This window comes from Pantherophis guttatus, chromosome 6 (assembly GCF_059756535.1).
Source record: "Pantherophis guttatus breed Tessera chromosome 6, ASM5975653v1, whole genome shotgun sequence".
In the NCBI taxonomy this organism is placed as follows: Eukaryota; Metazoa; Chordata; class Lepidosauria; order Squamata; family Colubridae; genus Pantherophis; species Pantherophis guttatus.
Genome location: NC_142068.1, coordinates 58,022,743 through 58,046,505, shown reverse-complemented (window position 1 = coordinate 58,046,505; position 23,763 = coordinate 58,022,743). Strand labels below are relative to the sequence as shown.

At 36.6% G+C, this 23,763-nt stretch overlaps 1 protein-coding gene across 18 annotated transcripts in view; it reads left to right on the top strand.

The window, feature by feature from the left end:
• FGFR2 (fibroblast growth factor receptor 2) overlaps positions 1-23,763 on the top strand; it is a 158,225-nt gene that overhangs the window by 89,477 nt on the left and 44,985 nt on the right. For all 18 annotated transcript variants that reach the window (XM_087872956.1, XM_087872953.1, XM_087872955.1 and 15 more), the window contains one exon: positions 2,784-2,907. In XM_087872956.1, coding sequence (XP_087729082.1) covers positions 2,784-2,907 — 124 coding nt within the window. The remainder of the gene's footprint in view (positions 1-2,783; positions 2,908-23,763) is intronic.

The window sequence follows — 23,763 nt, the reverse complement described above, 5'->3', positions numbered from 1 at the left end:
ATTTCTATAAAAATTGCATATCTTATACTCTATTAACTTGCATAAATGATCAATATAATTTTGGAATTTCCTGTAATTAAAGCTTCCAAATTCTTAAATATAAAGCTTAATTTTCAGGCAAAGTGGCAGAGAGGTTTTAAAAATATTTATGGAAAATAAGGTTTTTAACAGATACAGTTTGAATAAATGAATATAGTTACACCGGATAAATAAGAAGAAAAATGAAGTTCATGTGTACAATTATATTAATTGTGTCAGGGTTTTTTGCCTGAACAGGGGATTGATTAGAAGACCTCCAAGTTCCTTTCCAACTCTTTTTGTTCTTTTTGTTAAGTCTCATGATTCTATTGGCTTCTTATAAATTTTGGCTCTTTGGAGTATGCAGTATTCATGGAAGCAATAATAATAGTGTCAGATTGCATCAAACCTGCATCTAAGACAGTGGTGGGTTGCTACCGGTTCATCCTGGTTCGGGCGAACCGGTAGCAGTGGTGGCGGGAGGCTCCGCCCACCTGGACGTCATCAAATATGCTCTGTGCATGCATGCACAGAAGTGGCGCACATGCGAGCGAATCGGTAGCAAAGGTAAGTGAAACCCACCACTGATCTTAGACTATATAAGTAGCACACTGATTATGGAAGTATAATGTATGGCAGCACAGAATATAAAAACTAGCAATAACTTGAAGATGTAGTGATAAATAGTTGGCACTCACCTGAAATATTTTCAAGTATACTTATGCTCTATAGCTTTCATGCCAGGATATTTGGATTTAGTGCATAGAGTAAGCTTGAGGAGTATGGTGGTGCAGTGGTTAGAATGCAGTATTGCAGATTAATTCAGCTCACTGCCAGGAATTCGGTCCTGACCGGTTCAAGGTTGATTCAGCCTTCCATCCTTCTGTGGTTGGTAAAATGAGGAGCCAGATTGTTGGGGGAAATATGCTGACTCTGTAAACTGCTTATAGAGGGCTGTAAAGTACTATGAAGCAGTACATACAGTAAATCTAAGTCAGACGTGTCAAACATGCAGCTTGCGGGCTGGATCCAGCCCATGATAAGCCAGAGTTGTCCCGCAGTACCATCCCAGAGATGGCGACAGATCAGCCCATGCTGCCCCGGCCCAACCCGCCCATCCCACCTAGTTGGCCATGAAAAACAGTCCTCGCCCACCCAAGGGGAAACAAAATCCTGATACATCTACCTAATGATATGGGATTCCATAATGGGATCAAGTTTGACACCCCTAAGTGCTATTCTTACTGCTTATTTCTATTTTTGCTTTTGAAATCATGGCCTCGCCTATTCTTTCATTATTCTGAGTTGCTGCAGCAGGAAGTTGAGTGTATCAAGTTCTGCAACTAGTATTTCATCCTATGTATAATGCTGCATGCACCCAATTCACCTACTCCATCCATATAGTGAATGCACTGCACTGCGCAAGAGAATTACTCTAAATAATTGCTAGTGACTTGCCTTAAATTTCATGTAAAAAGAATATATGCATGGTTTATGGGCTCCTTATATCTACATCTTTCTTACTTGACTGTACATAAACTCTTTTAAGTATTTACTTTACATTTGTACAATCTGAGTCATAAAAGGAAAGAAAGGCATAATGCAGCAACAGTGCTTATTAAAAACCAAGCCTTTGATTGCTCACTGACTATTTCCTGGTGCTTAATAAGATGCTAGAATGTATAAAGTAAACCCAAGTTTTTGTTATGAAGACAATCATTATCTTTTATTCAGTGTCTGAGTAAAGGGTCATTGTTATATTCATAAGTGTGAAAAAAAGGTATGAAAATAAAAAAGAAATTATATTTAAAAATTATATTATAGGAAAAATAGTAGCTAATAGAAATAACTGGGGTTGGAAAAGAAGCAGAAATTTAATATTTGTGTTTGCGCTGAATCTTGGCCTTATATTGAAGTCAGGGCACATTGGAGGATGATCCATGATGTTTTATGAGCACTTTTGGGAAGGAGAAACTTTATTTGTTGGAGATTACTTGGCTGATTGCTGTTTAATTCAAAACTGAAATAACCCCCCCCCCCCCGCCAAGGCTTGGTCTAGAGAAAATTAGATGTTGAGAAACATTGGATTCTGGATCAGCTATTTTCCAAAAAATGCAAGATTTTTTATATGCAGCTTTGTTTTTTGTATAGAGGAAGAGCTAGTCATAATTATTACAGTAAATGCAGTAAATGCCAATTTAATGGCAAAATACAGTAAATGACAATTTAATGGATTAATTGATAGGAAGGAATGTGTATTGTTGCTCAATATTAAATCTGAAATTGTGTCATTTGAATAATAGTACCATTCCACAATATATATCATTTTGGTCAGTAGTATGAATTTGTAATTACATAGATGAGATAAATATAATGCATTTTAGCAAAGTTAAGTAGATTGACTGGACTATTTTATATACTTGGTTATTTATCAACTCATTTATTTAGCAAATTTATATAGCTGGCCATCTCACAAAGCATGACTTTAGGTAGTATACAGCCCCCATATTTTAAAAACAACAAAATACTAAAACATAATTTTAAAAAAACCAGACAAACATAGCACTTAAAAACCCAGGAAAGCAAGAAAACAACTTGACATCACACAACCATCTTGCCGACTTCCCATGGGCCCCCCAGAGTTGATTAAAAAAAGACTTTTTAAAGACCTTCCAGTAAGCAAGCATAGTCTTCTTCTTAATAAGCAGAAACTGAAAATTGATGCTCTTTAAAAATATTTTTCTTTTTTAAAAAAATTCTATTAGGTACGGAATCAGCACTGGAGTCTTATAATGGAGAGTGTTGTCCCATCAGACAAAGGAAATTATACCTGTATTGTTGAGAATATCCATGGATCCATCAATCACACATATCACCTTGATGTTGTTGGTAAGTAATGTTCAGTGGCTATATTTTTTTAAGAAAGTAATATATATCTTAAAATGATTTACTTTTGGAATCTAATGGTTTTGTTATCTATCTACGGTATCTATCTATCTATCTATCCACCTGTCATTGATTATACACTTTGATACAGTTGTTAATGCATTAGGCTAGAAACTAGAAGATCATAACTTAATCCTGCTTTAGGCGCAAAGCCAGTTGGGTAACTTTGAGATAATCACTTTCTCTCAGCTCTAGGAAGGAGGCAATGGCAAACCACTTCTGAGAAACCTTGCCAAGAAAATTGCAGGGACTTGTTCAGGCAGTCTCCAAGAAATATGTAGGGGTGTGTGGAAGTGTGTATTGCTTAACTAGTTAATTAACTTATTAATTGCTTAACTCAGAGGTCTTCAAACTTGGCAGCTTTAAGATTTGTGGACTTCAAATCCCAGAATTTTCCAGCCAGCATAGAGTTGAAGTCCACAAGTCTTAAAGCTGCCAAGTTTGGGGACCCCTGGCTTAACTGATTTACCAAATTTAGTTGCTTGTACATTCTGTAATGAAGGAAATAGAATATGGGATTCACAATCCTTTCACCTAAGGAGAATCTGTTCCTTTTTGTTTACATGTGGGTTTTGTCCCCCGGCATTTTATTAAGATTTATCATTTTATGTAAACATATTAATTTTATTGAAATATACTTTTTTTCCTGAAAATTACATGAGCCAAACAAAATATCAATTTAACACAGGAAACGTGGTTCTAATTTTTTGTAGGAGATACAACACACTTTTAAGAGTAAACCCATAAAAGATTCTTGGATAAGAAACCAGGTATTGGTTTTGGATTTAGAAGAGTTAATGTTTTAGTACTATAAAATTATGAGTTTAATATGAAAGAGGTTTTAAATTAGGCTGAAATATATCACATGTTTATTAAAGATGCCATAGAAAATTGATGTATTATTTTTGGATCTATTTATAGTATTAAGAAGGATTAATGTTTTCTAAAAATTTAATTCTTAGTAATTTTGAATTTAGAAAATGTGAAGACAAGACTGGAATATAGTTCTTCATAAGTATCTAGATAGAAGTAAAATATAAAAATAGTAATTAGAACACTTTGGAAATAGTGGAATTGTTTAACTCCATCATTTTAATTAACACTATTTTAATTAAAAGTGGCTTACTGATGCTTGGAAAACAAGAAATCAATCATTTAAAAGCTAGATATAATTCTGGGCTAAATTAAAAACCAACTGAAAAATAAGCACTTTTCCGACATCATTTCAGCACAGTTAATCCACAATAAGACTAATAAATGGGCCATACCCACTTCTGTCATAGCTCTATAATTCACTGTTCTCACTTTATCATCTTGTAAACTGGAATTCTTATTTCTTAAAATTGTTATGTAGCCTTAGCTGAATTAAATATAACATTTTAAAAAGAATTACAATTACCAAATTATTTTCTAATTCAAGTGGCTATTTTGGGGGAAAGATGCATTCTTTCATTCAGATCACTCGGGAGCTTTTATGTAAATTGTAAAATAAACTAAGCAATTCCCAACAAATACCAAAAGTCCGTCCCCCCCCCCCAGTAATTTCTTTATAAAGGAAAGCAGAATTAAGCACACACAGAGAGAGACACAGACACATACACCCCACCCCCATAAGCATCATGACCTTGTGGCTACTGTTGAGTACAGAGATTCTAGGTGTTGTAAGACGTCAGGGCCTGATCTCCACTTCTCTCACTTTCTTCCTGGTTCTACTTCTTTTAAATGCAGTCCTGAAACCCACACCCTGGAACTGAAAGTCTTTTTTTCCTGTTTTATACTTGTGTTGCATCTTGTGGCCTTCATGTCTTTCATACACATGAGCACAATTGAGTTACTTGTTTTCCAATCTGTCCCCTTTGTAACTTCCCTTTTTCTGTGCTCCAGCGGTGCTTCTCTTTTGTAGCGGCCTTGCTTCTCAGGCTGTGTGCCATGGATGCAGTTCCTTGTTCTTTCAGGTTGGCTGCATCTTGCAACAACATCTCCATATGGCACCATGGCCAGATTACTTCAGCCTAGCAGTAGGCACCATGGTCTGTGAATCCTGGCCTACAATAACATTTTCAAATTGACTATTGTGAAACTTTTACTCTGGGAGATATTTAGAAATTACTTCATGATGAGAATCAGAATAATAAATTCTGGTCACGACTGATTCTATACCTTGTTTATATTTTTCTGACTTTATTATGTCTTATTTTTTTCTACACATGTGTATAGAAAATAGCAATACAAAACACTATACATATAAACCTAATTAATACCTTTCCTCCTAGTCTAGCCCAATCTTTTCCTCTCAGTTGCCAGATTTTTCTTCTTAGTTACGTAACATTTCAGGCCATTTAGGTCACAAATATCTGCCAATCTGCTTTCCTTGACATATTCCTACTGTGATTCCAAAACTGTGGATATGAAGCACAATTAGCATTAGACATATATACGGTGGATATTTTACTAATATTTCTCTGCCAGAATGCAAAATTCATTTTAATCAATTTGCTTATTCTGGAAGGAGGTCCAGATAAGCATTCCAAGGAAGTATAGGGTTTTGTAGAGATTTTAATCCTTTTTTTCCTTAGTTTTTTTAAAAAATTAAGATAACTTGATGACTAAATCATTATTGTTTGAGCACTTGTTTAACAATGTTTATTGAAGGTGCAGTTCCAATGGCTGCCAGGAATTATGGTAAATGGCATTCCATGTGACACTGCCCTGAACAGACCAGCTGTTGAGAAAGCACAGCTAAATTATGTTCACTGGCCAGGTGGTAGGTGTGTCCCCAATAACAAGTGGAGAAGGAAACACATGGAGTATATACAACTGTTTCCAAAGAATAGTTTTCCTCTTTGTGGGAACACTTTAAAAAGAGTGTGGGTATATATATGAAAGGAATAAAACTATTTCTAAGGCTGTTACAGACTATCCTGTTTTACTTGTTAAAAGTTTTCACTTATTTAGTGTAACCCGGGTAAATATTTATGTGAAGCCCCTTGTCTCTTCTCGGTCTTTGAGATTTTTCAATGCCTTGCTTTTAAGAATATTTGGCCTTTTATTTTTCTTGGCAAAAAAATATCAGTGAATCGAGTGAATGAATGGAATGGTAATGAGAGTGATGTCATTTATTGCTATGTCTGCTACTTTAATAGAAAATCATAAAAATAAACAGTAAAGCCAAGATTTTCCATCATGATTACTGGTCGCTATGTGTCAAGCTGGCATCATGAGCTCTGTGTTGTTGCTCTTGTCCCTTCCTCTTCCTCTCTCTATCCAGAAGTTGACTTATTTTCATTTGCAAACTGTTGTGTCCACAGAACTGCCGAAGGAGCGTAGAGTGTGCTGACGAAACACGATCTGATTGGTTTATTGCCGCATCCCTTCAGGCGGGAAAATTAAGGCTTACTATTGGTTGTTGTTTTTGACATCTCAGTATATAAGAGCTGTCAACTCTTTCTAATATAGATTTTCTGTTCAGGAGTTGCCTTTGCTGTTAATAAACAGTTCGTGTTACAAGTTGTCTCCTCATTCATGCAGACTCTCACTGAGTATATGAGTGCACTGAGCTCTGTGTTGTTGTTCTTGTCCCTTCCTCTTCCTCTCTCTATCCAGAAGTTGACTTATTTTCATTTGCAAACCTTGGGTGTTTTTTGAAGGCTAGGGCCCAACTTACTCGATAGGGTTGTCGTTGTGGGGAAAACAGCACAAGAAAGGAGTATGAGTTATTTATAGAAATAATAAAGGAGGGATATAAATAAGTAAATAAGTAAATGCTGGTACTTGCCGCTCTCCCATCATCCCGTGCGCTCTCACAGAGTGGGCCTCCTCAGGGTGCCGTCGGCCAAACAATGTCGGCTGATGGCCCCCAGGGGGAGAACGTTCTCTGTGGGAGCTCCAACCCTCTGGAATGGATTGCCCACCGAGCTCAGGACAGCCCCCGACCTCCTTTCCTTCCATCGCGAGCTGAAGACGTGGCTCTTTCGTCAACTCAACTGATCCGTTTTGGGTGTACATTGTTATAATTTTAAATTGTTTTAATTGGGCTGTTGATTTTAATTTTATTGTGATTTGTATTGGAAATTGTCATTTTTGTAAGCGGCCCTGACTCCCTTGGCAGAAAGGCGGCATAGAAATCGCAATAATAAATAAATAAAATAAAATAAATAAATAAATAATGTGGGCACTGGAACATAGTTCCTCTCTACCCTACAATTTCTAGCCTGCAAAACTATAGACATATCACTTTTTAATTAGTTTCAATTATATCAATCTTTTTTAATCTTGGCCACTTTAAGACATATGGACAACTCCCAGAATTCCACAGGTAACCGATTCTGTTCCACTACCAATACCAGGAACCAATGTGCATCTATCCATGCTCTCCTAGAGTATTACTATTGCCTAATCCTGAACATACTTTTTACTTTTCTTTTTTCCAGACCTGTCTTATGATCCATGCTAGCTGCTTAAATTTATGTATTATACATACCATAACACTCTGGAATGATGTTATGGTTATGAACATTGTAAAAAAATCAGGCATTACCTGCTAAACTAACATGGTAATATCAGAATCTTTTACTCAGATATTTTCAGTGTATAGAGTTACACTGAAATTAGGTTTTTAAGCCATCAAATATAATTTTACAAACCTAACATTCTGTAATGTCTAGATATTTTTCCTTCCCAGTATACAGGGAAGTATACAGGCCTTCCTTCTGTTATCCCACCAGTGTGTATACTATTAACTAAATTCAATCCAGACTGACATAGATATAAAATTTAGTGTTACAAAAATTAACTAAACACATTTGTATATGGTAGTTGGTAATAGATTCAGGAAAAACTGTGTAGAGGTTTGCTGGGTGAATTTTCCATCATGTATACTACACAACCAACAATATAATTATGGGTTGCTGTGTGGTGATTATATATTACATTGGCCTAGTGTCAGCAATAAATACATTATAGGTTGGTCTTGGCCTTGCAAATATTTTTTTAAAAAGATTATGGGATAAAAACCACATTTGATACCTATCAAGGTATCATACTTCTTTGAAATGATCTGAGACTGCTTTCTTTTTTTTCTAAAAATTCTAGTTGAATGTAAAGGCCATGCTTCTGATAATTTTATCCCAGTTTACCACAGAACAGCATGCAATGTGTGGTTAAAATCATCATTATTACTTGGCGGGAGTAATACTATAAACTAAACTCTTCCAGAAATGGAAATATATCCAACTGGTCATTTGGTGGGTTTTGGTAAAGCTTTGAAAGCAAAAAGACAGAGAAATTATAGAATATTTTGCCAAAATTCAGTGAAGGGAAATAGCTAGCATCCATTTCAAATACTGCACAATTTTACGTTTGGAAATGAACAGACAATTTAATTAATTTGCAAAAATTATATCAAAGCAACCCACTGATCATCTATGTTAGGTGGTTTAGCTTAAAGCTTATACTGTTGCTATTGTTTAGTAACACTTTCATCTTCCTTCTACATGCCTTTTTATTTATTTACAATGACTGGCAGATGAGCATCAAATGATACACACCCAACATTTATGATGCTTTTGATACATTTTTTGCTTTTGTTTCTGGCTAAGCTGTTTCTATTAAAAATATTCAATAGCTGAACAGTGCCTTTTTATTTTAATTTATCTTTTTTAAATGAATTAGCTGCTTTTCAGAACAAACCTCTTTGATCTTAACAATAAAGAACATTATTCAAATATGGTGTATAATTCCAATGTTTCTTACTTCTTGCTACAGGGAAATCCCTTATGATATCAGAGAATCTGAAATTTTTCCAGTCATGTCTTGCCAGATATTGACCAAAGGCTAAGTTGACAGTAGACATTATTATTTTCCTGTATTAACTTTTGAAAAGCCTTTAATCTTCTGTGTATACCAATAGTTAACATAAAGTTTCATTAGGAGTATATATATTATTTTCAATTGTTAGTTAAAATTTGAATATAAAACAAGTGCATAATAATCTAATTTTTTTCTCCAAACATGGATGCAGGAAAAAAATTGGAATAAAAGCAGAATATTCTTGGTTAAACAAGCAATATTCAGTTCAAAATTTTAATGACTTTCAGTCATTTTCCTATTTATGCTGAAGTGAAGATAACCAGTTGTTTCAAGCAGAATGGATTTTTTCCATTTTCATTGGAGAGTGAGGGTCAGGGTGAGGGTCACTCTTTGGTCTCTAGCCTTAGGAAGGGGGCAGAACAGGGATGGGTTCTACTTACCTTTACTACCGGTTCGCAGCGGGGCTGCACACGCGCTCTTCTGCGCAGAAGTGTTTTGATGATGTCAGGGTCGGTGGGCGGAGCCTCCCACCAGTTTTACTACCGGTTCTATACGGGGCAACCCACCACTGGGCCAGAACCCTTATAGAAGAGTTCAGTGAAATAAAACTCATTATTTACTATGTAATACAGGTAGTCCTTAAGTAAAGACAATTCATTTAATGATCATTCAAAGTTACAAGAGTGCTGAAAAAAATGACTTACAACTGATCCTCTCACAACTACGATAGCATCCTTAAGGTCACAAGTTCAAAATTTTGGTGTTTAGCATCTGGCATGTAAATACAGCAATTGCAGCATCCTGAGGTCATGTGATTGCCATTTGTGGGTTTTTTTTCCCCAACCCACTTCAACAAGCAAAGTCAATGAGGGAAGCCCAATATTTTTATTTGCTTAATGGCCCTGACAAAACTCAAATAATGATTGCATCACTTAGCAGTTCCAGTCTTGATTGTGGTTGTAAGGCATGGACTACCTGTAATTTTGTTATTGATGTTGCCATGCAAAAGTTGAAACTCCTGTAAATATTACTGAGAGCAAAGATCGCAACCTAACTGGCTTCAGTGTACTTTATGAGGAGGGATTTTATTAACAAATGATACCATCATTCTTTTCCCCCATCAAAGGTGGGGCAGGTCTCTGGTCTATGACTGTAATAAACTGAAACTAACTAATGCGGACATTGTTTAGTATAAACAATATAGTGGAATAGGAACATTTCCTGTTGTTGGTTTGGGCCTTGAGTCTCTACAATTTGTGCGGCCGGTGCTATTGGAAGCTCTTAATTTTTGTAAAAAAAGAAGGCAAATATTTAAAAAGCAATCCCTAGTATAGATCAACATGTAGAATTCTCTGCAGTAAAATTTCATCCACAGAGCTGTGTTCCAATTTGCACATTATTTGAGGGGCATAAATCAGCTGAATTTGCTTACCAATTAAAAATCCAACAAATTTGTGGTGATCTTTTGTTTTGGCTACAGAAATAAGAGGCAAATGTTAGCCAGCGCATGCGATGTAATTTAGAAAAAAAAAAAGAGATTTGTGTAGTCAAGCATCTCAGTTCCTTTTCTGTATAAACTTTTGTATTTACCCAGCTTTACTGGAATATGTTTCACTTGGAGCTATTCTGGCATTTAAAAACATTTAGAGATATGTACGCATTAATTCTTTCTACTCTGGCTAACTCAAGAGTAGAGGTGGATTCTGTTTAAAAAAAAGTCTGATTCTTGCTAGACAAAACTGTGTTGTTGCCAGTCATCATTATTTTCAGTTAGAAAAAAAATATTTTGTTTAGAGCCTGATGTAAAGTGTTGGGCTTCAGTGTTTGCTAAGCATTGCAGGAATTGATCCAAAACACCTGGAGGTACCAAACTTTGCTTTTGGAGGAAGGCTTGTTTTAAAATTTGTCTTGGTTTGATATATTGGATACTTAGAGTATTGCTAACATTTGCTTCTTGTTTACCTTTACCAGTTCATTTTATGTTGCATATATTTGTTGTTCAACTAAAGTTCTGGCACCAATTTAACTTTCAAGGTGGGTCTGCAGTAATGGAAGTTATGACATGCCAAGGTTTACATGTCAGCTTGCTTTGCTTTGCACGTCCAAATAACTCGATCCAGTTTCCACTTTAATTTGGCCATTTTGTATCCTGTTAGATGAGCATTGCCACAGATTTTTATAGAATCATGTAGGCCCCAATGGTCAGTCTGTTTCAAAATGTTGAGGTTTTCTATACAATAGATGCTCCCATTTCATTTTGAAGACCGAAGAGAGTGCTATGTGAAAATGTATATTTAAACTTTGAAAGGTTATGTTAATGTGAGTTATTTTAACCTCACCTAACTATGTGGCACCTAGCCTACAAAATGTTATCTTTGGGGACAAAAAGGCTACCCAATCTTGAGACAGGCCCAAAGAATCATGTGCCCTGAGATTTTGAGAAATGTCAACATAAATTTATGTTTTTAAATATGCATACAATCACTCTGATTCATTTCTTAAAGTAGTACCATAAGAGGTGAAACTAAAAGAATCAGCTGGTGAATTTATTAAAACATACACACATTTTGAAAAAAAAGATTAATAAAAACATGATTCCTAGCTAGTGGAAAAAAATTCTTTCTTCCAAAGAATTGGACTATATAAATGTCTTCTTGTTGCTTGACAAGAAGTTTGCTGCATGACAAAATTTGCTTGATGGTATTTATTGCAACTAGTACTTTACCAAAAAGATGTAATGAATTTTCGTCTTGATACCATTTCTTCATTGAATAGGATATATAGTACCAGATTTGCTGAACACATATTTGTTTTATTTCATTGCTTTCCCTGCCAGCCCCCATTTTATGTACATCACATGAAACTTTGCCTGCATCAACATTTTGTTGGAATGGAAATAATTCAGGAAATTGAGTCTATGAGAATAGTTTGATGTATTTGTTTTAAGTAGATATTCTATAGCTCGGATTAGTCTTATAAACTCTGTATCATTTATCTTTTTGAAAGATCCTGAAAGGTCAGTCAGGAGCAAATTACTTCCCACACTCCTTGCTAACCATAGTTTGTTACAATGGTTGGACAAAAGTGGGAAGTTGAGTTCTTATTCAACTTTGTGGGAAAACTATGATAATCATGGGTTGCTTGATTTTGATATTATGGTTAATTTCACCACAAAGTACAGTGGCATATAAGAGACAAGATTATAAGGAAAAATTACTTCACTGTGCTCTACAAACATAAAATTTAATGTCTCTTACAAGCCATTAAATGTTTAGGTTTTAGAACATTTAGGGTTCAGGTCCAGTGTTCCATTGTTCTCTTTTGCATGATATTCCACAGCTCTTTTAAGCAGAAAGAATGCAGGATTCTCTTTATATAAGCAAGTAGGTAATCTTGCGCCTTGCCCCCCTTAGGTGTTGCTACATGTGTACTCCATTATTTATTCATGGCTATGTTAGCTGATCAGTATTTGGAAGACCACAGGAAGGGACAAGTACTTCTGTTGCTGATTCCCCCCCCCCTCATATTTTGTAAAAACATGGCATACTAATAGGAGCATGGAAAGATATCTGAGGGACTGCCTCTCTCCTATGAGATCTGCCTATCAGATCTGGCAGAGAAGGGATGCTATGGGTCCTGTGGGCTAGGCAACTACATTTAGTAGGTCACAGAAGGTGGTCCTTCTCTGCCATGGCATCCGACCTATAGAATATTCTTGCTTCTGAATTGAATTTAGCTCCATCCCTGTTAATATTTTGGAAGTTAATGTCCCTCAAGACAGGTCTATGTCATCAGGCCCAAGTGTTCCTTGAGCCTGGGGAAAACTTGAGATGCTCCATGGTTATCATTCGTTTCTAAAATCTTGTTTTTGCTTTTTAATATTTAATGACTGTTTTTATATATTTAGGGGTTGTAGGGGCTCAGTAGTTAAAGATGCTGAGTTTATCAGCTAGAAAGCTGACAGTCCAGGTTTGAGATCTGAGCGCTGCATGACGGGGTGAGCTCCTGTTACTTGCCCCAGCGCCTGCCCACCTAGCAGTTTGAAAGCATACAAACGCGAGTAGATAAATAGGTACACTTGGGTGGGAAGGTAACAGTGTTCCATGTGCCTTTGGCATATAGTCATGATAGCCACATAACCATAGACATGACTTTGGACAACGCTGGCTCCATCACTAAGAAACAGACATGAGCATCGCCCCCCTAGAGTCAGACACGACTGGACAGGGGAAACCTTTACCTTTTATGTATTTATTTTTTAATTAATTGTGAGATTAATTAATTAACTGCCCAGAAGCACTTCTTCTGAGATGGGCAGCTATATAAATTTGATAAATGAATTAATAAATAAAACACTGATCAGGACTTGGACAGGAGTCTGTAAACTATGAAGCATCTTATTGAGTAACTGTGATTTGGACTTGTTAGCTTTTTAGTAACATTTATGTTGGACTTGTTAAGGAATAGTCTAGAACAGCGGTGTCAAAGTTGTGTTGTCACGGTAGCGTCACGTGACATATCGTGACTTCCCCCGCCTTTGCTAAACTGGGCATGGGCGTGGCCAGCATGTGACACATCCAGCCTGCGGGCTGCGAGTTTGACAGACCTGGTCTAGAATAAAAAATTCATAGGACCTTCTTATGAACATAGTGCATTAATGAATAAGAAAGAATAGGGATATGCATGCCACAATGACGATTCAGTAGAAAACTATCAAGGGAATGGAGAAAAATGTGTTATATTAAAAATATAGAAGAGCAAAGGGCACACATCAAATCCATTCTCAGATGTTTACACGTGGGACTGCCTTTGCTGAAAACAAGGTTGTTCTAGATTTAGCATGGAGTTACCAGAAATCAAGCAAAAGTGTCCTTGTTCTACTTTTTGTTCTTTTGTCCTGTATTCATCAGGCATAGCCTTAAAAGCAAATAATGTCTGGATTTTGGAGTGTCTTGGCATTTTTACTTTGGACTGTTATTAAAACAGTAGTCATTCAAACTTTTGTGTATTATGACAATTGTAAATTGTCTTCTTTTTTTCACCTCATCTATCAATGTACTCAACAGCCTAGATTTACGTTCTTTATTTCCAATTTCCAGCACTTGGCTTCAATCCAACTACTTCAAATTTGTGATTGTGTAGTCTGTTGATAAGGGATGTGGTGGTTCAGTGGCTAAGATGCTGAGCTTGTCAATCGAAAGGTTGGCATTTCAGCGGGTCAAATCCCTAGTGCCATGTAACAGGGTGAGCTCCCGTTATTTGTCCCAGCTTCTGCTAACCTAACAGTTTGAAAGCACATAATAAATGCAAGTAGAAAAATAGGGACCACCTTTAGTGGGAAGGTAACAGCGTTCTGTGCACCTTTGGCGTTTAGTCATGCCGGCCATATGACCACAGATACATCTTTGGACAGCGCTGGCTCTTTGCCTTTGAAACGGAGATGAGCACTGCTCCCTAGAGTCGGGAACGACTAGCACATATGTACCTTTACCTTTAGTCTGTTGATCACATAACTCGTCATATGTTTCTATGGTGAAAGTTAAAAAATGCGTCATCATCGATTCTACACCTTTGTGTTCTTCAAAATAAATATTTTTGGAAAAATATTTCAATTGATAAAACAGTCGTTCTGATTCTGGAAAAAAGTAATTTTATATACTTGTAGGCCTAAGTGTGTTTGTGTGTGTCTGTGTAACAGTTTTTCTGTTGTAATGCTTGTCACATCTTCCAAAAAATTGAAACAGTTAGTGTATCTCTTTTTCCTCCCATTTGTCCTCCTTTCCAATTGTCCATGTCCTCCTTTGCCTGTTCAGATATCTTACAAACCTAGTTTAGCAAAGAAAAAGCAGAGAAACTGGTGAAGAGAAGATAAAAAGGAATCGGAGCCAACTCTGGTTAGTTGAATATTAAACAGTGGGAAGCAGAAGGGGAAGCCTGCAGCGTCGGCTGCTGAACACTGAGTTTCCAAAACACAAGCTGCTTTTCAACTTAGATGGAAATATTTGTGGGGGGGGGGATGCAGAAATGTAATGTATCCTTTAAATAAAACTGTAATGTTCCTGTTCTGTGGAAATGAGTGAATGGAGCAGGATCATATTAAAGTTAATTTAAAATACCTACCTGGTAGAAGTGTACATACTTCAAAAACAATTTGCAAAAAGTACATTTTGAACCACATACAAGTACAACATTTCCCTGTAATTTTTTAAAAAGCTGGTCACTTTTTAAAGATTTCCATGCAAACCTGAAAGAAAGATATTTCTACAAGTGTTAAAATGCCAACACCTTCCCCCCCCCACAGTCTTGCATAAATAAAGAAATGTGTTTCGTTTAATGAATGCTAAGGATATATTGTACTCTATTTGCATTTGAGTGGTTCTGAAACATTTCTTCCAAACTGCACATGACTGCAGCCTTAATAATTAGATGCGTATTTCTGCTTATGGATTTTTGAAATGAAACTACTGATTTCCTCTAATACCCTTCTTGGTATTAATTGCCTGGTTTCTTTACAGTAAACTCTTCTCCTAATTCTGTTTTTTATTTAGATTTCTATTATTCATTATATTAATTTGGGGCTTTAACAAAATGTTAATCCAATTTGATGTGACTTGGGTTTTTTTTTTAAAAAAATTAAAAGAAATATTGGTTGCAGGATAGAAATGTATCTTTGTTGATCCAAAAATGTAAAAGCAGCTTTGGTTAAAATAAAGTCAGAGTTACATACAGTCTAGCCTGTTGAGACTTGAATTCTGTCAGAGTGATTTGCTGTTGTTGACTAACTCTTTACAGAAGCAAGAATAAACCTGACATACTTACTTTACTGGAAGGGTGGACATGCTGAGACGGGGTTGAGGCTGGCAGGCAGGCAGGTATCCATGCATTTATCTATCCATCCACATTGGCGCTTGCCTCTAGGTATTTGGATAATGGGAGAATGAAGAAATGTTCTTTCTTTCAAAGCCTGGCTGTGGACTTCACACCTGGCATAGGCTTTTGACAACACACATTAATAATGCTCAGGGAGCGAGCGAGAGAGAATGTAGACAAATAATTAGAAGCAGAGGCTGTGGCTTTGGTGCTTGTCATAGTTTATCAAAGGCTTGTCTAAACTGAATGTGGGGAATCCAGGTGTTGTCATTTGTTGGAGGAATATTGCTTTGACAGATTTAAGATTACACTTTTGAATCACAGGGACTCTGATTTAGCTCTTACGCTCCAGTTTCTTGTAAATTTGCTCTGTTTTTCTAACTTCCAATTTCTCCTCCTTACTAGTATCTCCTCCTTTCCCTTCTTGCCCAAACCCATCAATCGAAAGTTCATTAAAAATGTATTAATGTATTTTGCACATGTATCCAACTACATAAAGACTTGAGAGCAGGTTTGGTGCAATGGTTAAGAAATCAGGCTAGAAAAAATGAGATCCATGAAGACATCTGGGTGATCTTGGGCCAGTCACTTTTCTCAGCCCTAGGAAAGAAACAATAGCAAAACACTTATGAAATATTGCCAAGAAAACTGCAAGGACTTGTCCAAAGGCAAAACATATGAAATCATGCTAGAAAACCTGCTGTATTGGGCCACCCTGCTGTTCCTCTCCTGTAGTGTCTGCCAGTCTCTAATCCATGAATTTGAGATTCCCCTTCTAAGCAAAATGCATACTTTTTAGGAACAATAATGTGTCATATGGGCACTTCCATGCAGCTACAATTTCCATTCCAGAGTTTCCTCCTGCCTTAGTCCACATACAAGTGAAGCAAAAATTCCTTGTAGAGCTTTGTGGGACTTTGTTGTTACAACAACAACAACAACGTATCTGTGCAATTTGGGTTGCACACTGCAACTGAAGCAGAAACTAACCGAGCTGCAATCTCAGCCAATATTGTGAAATCAGTCAGGTCTGGAACTGCTTTGGAATTGGCACAGATCCTGTGTAGAAATGCCCTTGCTTTTTGTGCAGAAGGAAAGAGCTTCGTAGCCTTGTTCAGATTTCTTTTGCTTTCTCAGCCTGTCATGTGAGGAAAGCTGAGTGGCCTCTCACATCTTGATTGCACTGATGACTTAAGCAAACTTAAGCACAATTGCCTACTGCAGAGTTTTAGCCAACATGGGAGTGACTCTGTACAGAGCTGACAATCAGCTGTAAGGCCAATTTTTTTTCCTTAACATCCCCAACCCATTTTGGAGAGTGAAGTGCTGCTGCTCCCTGCTTGAATGCTGAAGTGAATATGAAAAAAGTCTGGTACTCATTTACCCTTTCCAGTGTATTATTCCTTTATGACCTTTTCTTGGAAGCTGAGAACATTTAAAAATGTGTACTTTAGGGATTAAGAACTGTGCAAAGCTTGTGTGTAAAGTTAAGCATATGGGGAGAAGTTGTGAATTTTCCAGGCTATTGTAAAAATGTTGAGATAGCAAAAGGGTATCCTGATACTCTGATATCAGAACTTGTTGGAACCACTGTTCAAAAAAAAAACAACCACAATCTAATAAAATATGATGGGAATTTGAATCTAGCTTCTATTTATGGTATCAGTGATTAGGCAGACTGAGATTTCTGTCTGAAAACTTGGGGAAGTGGATCAGACAATCCCCAGTAAAGAGTTAGTGGGCTTACTATCTAATTTAGTATAAGAAATTTTTTTGGTTCTTCTTATAATAAAAACTATTTAATTATAACATAATGCTATACAACACTCTTTTGTGGATTCTTTTATACTTAACAGAACAGAATAACAGAGTTGGAAGGGACCTTGGAGGTCTTCTAGTCCAACCTCTATACAATTTCAGACACATAACAGTCTAATATCTTCTTAAAAACCTCAATGATAGAGCATCCACAACTTCTGAAGGCAAGCCATTCCATTGATTAATTGTTCTAACTGTCAAGAAATTAATTCCTTAGTTCTAGGTTGAATCTCTCCATGATTAATACTATCCATTGCTTCTTCTCCTGCCTTCAGGTGCATTGGAGAGTGGGATAACCCCCTCTTCTTTGTGGTACTCCTCCTTGTATTCATTTAGTTTGTTTCATGTTTTAATACAGATTAAAGCTCTAGAGAAGAAATGTTCATCTATCAGTCTGGGAATGTACATAGTCCTTGATTAATGATCACTTGTTCAGTGACCGTTGAAAGTTATGGCAGTGGTAAATGAGGGAACTTACAACCAGTCTTCAAATTTGTGGCTGTCACAGCATCCCTGCAGTCACATGATCACAATATGGGTGTTTGGCTACCAGCTTTTAATTATGGAATAGCCCAGTGATGGCTAGCCTTTTCTGGACCGAGTGCCAAAAAGGCTGCGTGCCCAAACCCCCAAAATGCAATGCGTGCACCCCATGTGCACCCCACTCCTGTGCATGCATGTGTGCTCCCCCACATGCCCTCTGCACATGCATGGCAGAGACCCAAAGACCAGTTGCATGGCAGGACGTGCACATGACTGGGTGACAGCTTGCATGCCCACAGAGAGGACATTGCGGGCCACTTCTGACATGCGTGCCATAGATTCGCCATTATGGGAATAGCCATTTGCGAACTTCACTGCTGACTTTCCAGAAGCAAAGTCAATGGGAAAGCTGGTAGTAGGTGGCAAATAATGATTACATGACTTTTAATATTTTTTTAAAAAGGATAAAGTTTACTCCACAGTTTTTGTTAGGTATAATTACAGATTGTATGGCTATAGAGACTAATTTGATTCTGAACTTAATAACTGCAGCAAGACTCTTGGTGGCGCAGTACTGGAAGAAGGAAGATTTACCTACTATTCAAGAATGGACATTAAAAGTAGTAAATTTAGCAGAAATGGCGAAAATTTCAGCATATCTAAAGGACCATTCAAATGAGAAATATATGTTAGAATGGAGAAGATGGATTGATTATATTCAAGGCAAATATTGGATTAAAGAATTTCAAATAGCTTATGAATGATCAAAGACATTTTATAAAGTACTTAAATTTAGTTTAGTAAAAGGGGAGTTAAAAGTTCAAGAGGGGGATAGGAGGCTATAGATAATTAGTTTATGTTAGCTTATGATTGTCAAATGTTATACCCTGTATTTTGTTCTGGGAAGTGGGGGGTGGGAGAGAAAGGGGAGGGTTGGAAGGCGAGGAGGGAGGGGGAAGGGGAAATGTCTGTAAAACTTTTTAAAACTTTTCAATAAAAAAAATGATTGCATGACATTATGCCTAATGCCCACACAGGATTTCCCTAATAACCACAACTGGGATTGTCTGAACAGCTATTGTTGAGTTGTCATAGTCATAAGACATCACACGTTATGACTGTGTTGTTTAACATCAGAGTTCTCAGTCCCAATTACCATAATTAACTTGAGACTATATGTATATGTCAGATATATAAAACCAAAAATACATTCCAGGCTATGATTTCAGCTAGTGCTGCACACATGGCACAATCTGTTTATTTTAACAGACCTGGCATTTTAGCATTATAGACCCTGCTGCAGTTGGAAGCTGATGCAGTGATACTATGTGAAGCTTAGGTTTTCTTTGAGTTGACTTGTCTGATCTTCATCTCTAAACATTCCCAAAAGCTGGGTCTTCTAAACAAGCAGGTTGCTAGGAGAAACTTACTTTTTTCTCCCAAGTTCCAGCTTTGTCTGTGAGAAATTTGGTCTTTCATTTTACATTCCAGAGTAGTTCTGTTTTATCCTTTTTCAAAAACCTAATCCTTAAGTCACATTATTCATTGTTTTGTTTCACATTTTCCTCACCCAAGGGATGATTTTTTTGTGGTTCCCTCAGAAGTTCTAAAGCTTTGGTTTTGCCTGTGCCATATTAGAGATCCCATTGGTTAAGCTGAAGATTAGTAGATAGACATTACAACCTTTTTTCCCCCCCACCAGAAACACATTTTTCCTCTAGGGAAGCTGATGGAATGCATACCATGGCAGTATAACAATAGCTTTGGTATTGGGCTCTTTCCCTGCCACCAGCTTCACAAAGGGCAGACTGGTATTAAGACCATCAGCCAGCGATGACAAGAAAGCACTTTAAAACAAGAACATTCATGTCATCTTCTGCCAGTTTCTGACTGGCTGGTGATTAATTCTATTTCTTAAATCTCTTTAATGTGCTCACTAATAAAGAATGCATTTTGATGTTTATTTGGTGAAATACTGTTCAGAATATATTGTGGAAATTATTCTTTGCTTTACCAGCTTATTACAACTCTATTTGAATAATAATGATTGGCGGGGAGTCTTGAGCTTAGTCTAATGCATCATTTTTGCATACAGAATTTGTCTTTAAAGGACTCTAGTTATACCCTTTTGGTGGGAATATTCTCATGTTTACTTCATACATTTCTGCTGGTTTTTGGATATAGCGCGGCTTGGTGACATAGAAGATCAATTTTCTCAAATGTGGTTGCCTTTCTAATATGACCCATTTAGCATAGCTTTTAGCTTTGTTTTTGAAAATTTGGAAAGTAAATTTTCAACATACACGTTGTCTTCAACTTATGACTACAATTGAGACCTGAATTTTAGTTTTTGGGCAAATGACTGGTTAGTAAGAAAGATACCCACACAACTGCTTTGCTCAATGATCACAATCCTGGCTCTCCAAATTGCAGTTGTTAACTGGCCATGCAGCTTGTAAGCAGGCTTAAGTAAAAGAGCTGCCTGCCAAAGGAGGACAGGCAGCTCTCCTCCATGCATAGAAGGGAAGTCCAATGGCAGGTTGAAGAAAGGAAGCATTGTAATTCAAGTTTTCTTTCTCCAGTCCACTGTGGAGTTGTCTTCTCCTCCATGCACGGAATGGAAATTCAATGCTGTGCTGGAAAAAAGGAGCTCAGATTTACATGACTTAACTTCCTTTCTCCAGTCCAGTGCAGCAGTTGCCCTTCTGTCTATGCTGTTTAAAAGCTCATCATAACTTTGAACGGTTGCTAAACAACTGGCTGTAAATTGAAGATTATCTGTATTTTGCATTTGTGGAAAACTATTTCTAGGCAGATAGTAACAGATAAAAACAATACAGTAAATACAAGAAAAGTGTCCATAAAGAGTTTATACAGCATGTTTGATTTCTGAAAACCTTAGGTGCTTTAAGCAGTACCAGCATGTTCCTTATTTATCTGCACAACCATAATGTAATATGGGTTCGCTTCCTTGTTATACTTTCCATATTAAAAGTATTATACATTTTACTTCATGTGAAATATGAAACAGGAACAAAAAAACTTCCTAACTTGCACATCTAGAGCAATAATGGTCGAAGATAGGAATAGTCATGATAGTGCCTAGAGTTACAACCACAACACACAGTTGTTAAGTAAATCTGGCTTTGCTTGTCAGAAGGTCGCAAAAAGTAACTGCACAACCCTAGGACACTTGCAATTGTCATAAATATAGGTCACTTGCCAACCGTCTAAATGTTGATTATGTGTCCATGCTGCAATGGTTGTAAATGTGAAAAACAGTCATAAGTTTTTCAGTGTCATTGTAACTTCGAATGGACACTAAATGAGTGTTGTATTTTGAGGGCTATTGGAAATAATATGCCCATTGATAACTCATTCGGTACCTGCAGAAATCTGACCTTTTGATTTTAAATTTAGAAAAGGCATGCTGAAAACCAAAATACCATCTTTTTATCATCAAGTTTATTGTGACAGGATGTTTGGGCCCAAAAAGATCCCACTGGGATATTAGAAAGCATCCAGACAAGCTACTTTGTCTTCTGATAAATGTATGTTTTGTCATTAGATATGCCCACATTGGAAGCCATTTTAAGAATAAGAAGTCTTGCATTGCAGCTATTCTGTATTTGCATCCATCATATGCTCTTAAAATTCTGAATGTAATTTAACTACAACAGGTTGCCTTGCCCTGATCAACTACATCCTTGTAAAAAATAAGTACCATGGCTATCTTTAATTCAGTTAATTAATTTAATTTAATTTAATTTAATTGTGACAACCTATAGGCTAAGCAACTGAATCCAGTGACCAAATCATTACCTCTTTTAATAAAAGATGTTGACATCATAAAAGGATGTCTAGAATTAGGTTTAGCAGAAACATCTACTTTCACTCCCCCCCCTTTCATAATGATATTGGACTAAAATGGTAAAGGGGAAACTATTTAAAACTCCACTTCTGCATTGCTTTACTAAATTGGAATTATGTTGTTATTAAAAGCTTTGCAGATACATTGAGTGCTTCTATAGAATATCTGTTGAACATTTGACTGAAGTGCTAGCTCATAAACTTTCTGAGCTATAAAATGGTTGTTGTCCATCAGCTCCTTGCAATAATTTCTCATCAGTGTTAAAATGAAGCTATAGTGTTTCACCATCCTTAAATATTGTATCATAGTGGATTGCAAGAATTGTTTTATTAAAAATGCCTGTCACTTATTTAGGTGTTAATCCGTGCTTCAAAAATGAGAATTGTTACAAGTCATGGATATATGTTCCTTTAGATTCAATCATATAAAAATTATTGTGGATTCAGGTCAATAGCTGATGAAAATAAAACAATCTGTTAGATTTAAAGACAATAATTAAGACCATAGTTAACATAACTGAGTGTTTGGTAAAGATACAGATTCCTGAATGCTGCTAAGGATTATACAAGTGATGAAACAGAGATAAATGCATGAATTGAACTGCCCAGCAGTTTCTTTAATGACTAAGCAATGCTTGACATTGTTGTCTGGATGAAGTTGAATATTTTTACAAGTGATTGTCATGCTTAATTTTGGGTTATAACCATTATTTTTTTAATAATGTACATTCTATTGGTGATAAATCCATTTGCTAGTTGGAAAGAATATTGGGTAGTGAGGATATTGGTTAACTATTATTTAACTACATTTTAGGAAATAACTTAGAGTCTAATATGAAGCTCTTACTCACATGGAAAAACCAGATAGAAACAGTGTTCTTGATGGAATTGCCCAAATAGGTGAACAGACAAAGATATACAATTAAAAGCCAGATTATGCTTTAAATGGGATGTGACAATATGTGGTCCTCATGATGTAAAACTGCCCAGAGTCCCTTGGGAGTTGGATGACAGTGGTGGGTTCCTCCCGGTTCAGTCCGGTTCGGCCGAGCCGGTAGCGGTGATGATATGACATCACCGAACCGGTTCTCCCCCCACCTACGTTATTCTTACCTTTTATTTGGTCCCACCCCCAATCTATTGCTGCCTCCTGAGTCCCAGCTGATGACTAGAGGAAAAAAACTGTTTAAACTCTTGCCGCGGGGCTTCAAAGGATCTTCCTACAGCTGATCAGTGTTAAAAGCAAACAAATGAGTCGGGTCGTAAATGCGAGGACTGGTCGTAAGTGTGAGGACCTTCCAGAAATGACTCTGACCAGCTAGTCACATGACCTCCAAGCCACACCCACAAAATAAGCCACGTCCACAGAACCGGTAGTAAAAGAATTTAGAACCCACCCCTGTTGGGCGGCATAGAAATATGATTAATTAAATTAAATCAGCTCGGTCAAGGTAATGGAAGAAGAACCGAAGGGCCCCATATTAGCCACCATTCCTATATATGGGTATAAGAAATTTATTGTTAGTATTATTAGACCTCTGGGATTACTTTTTATTATCTTCTGATTTTATTATCTTCTGTTAAAAAGTATACCAAGTAGTTATTGCTATAAAAGCTGTCAATCTTCACTGTGTGAGAACTGTATTTTTTCTCTAGATAAGTAGCATACTAATTCATATATTACTGTAAATCAGAATATAATTTGATTGCCGTAGCACATGAGTAAATCAACCAGGCATCTGATGAAGTGAGGTGTACCTCAACTAAAATTATTAGTTGGAAAAGGTACTACCTGGATCTCTTTTTTTTTTAAATAAGCCAAATCATGCTTTGGGCCATACAAGTGTAATTTATTTAATAAATGTATGGTTAATCAAACCATGATTTAGTGCCATGATTGACTCTATTCACCACATTTAATCCACCTTTTAAGTAATGTGGACCGAAAGC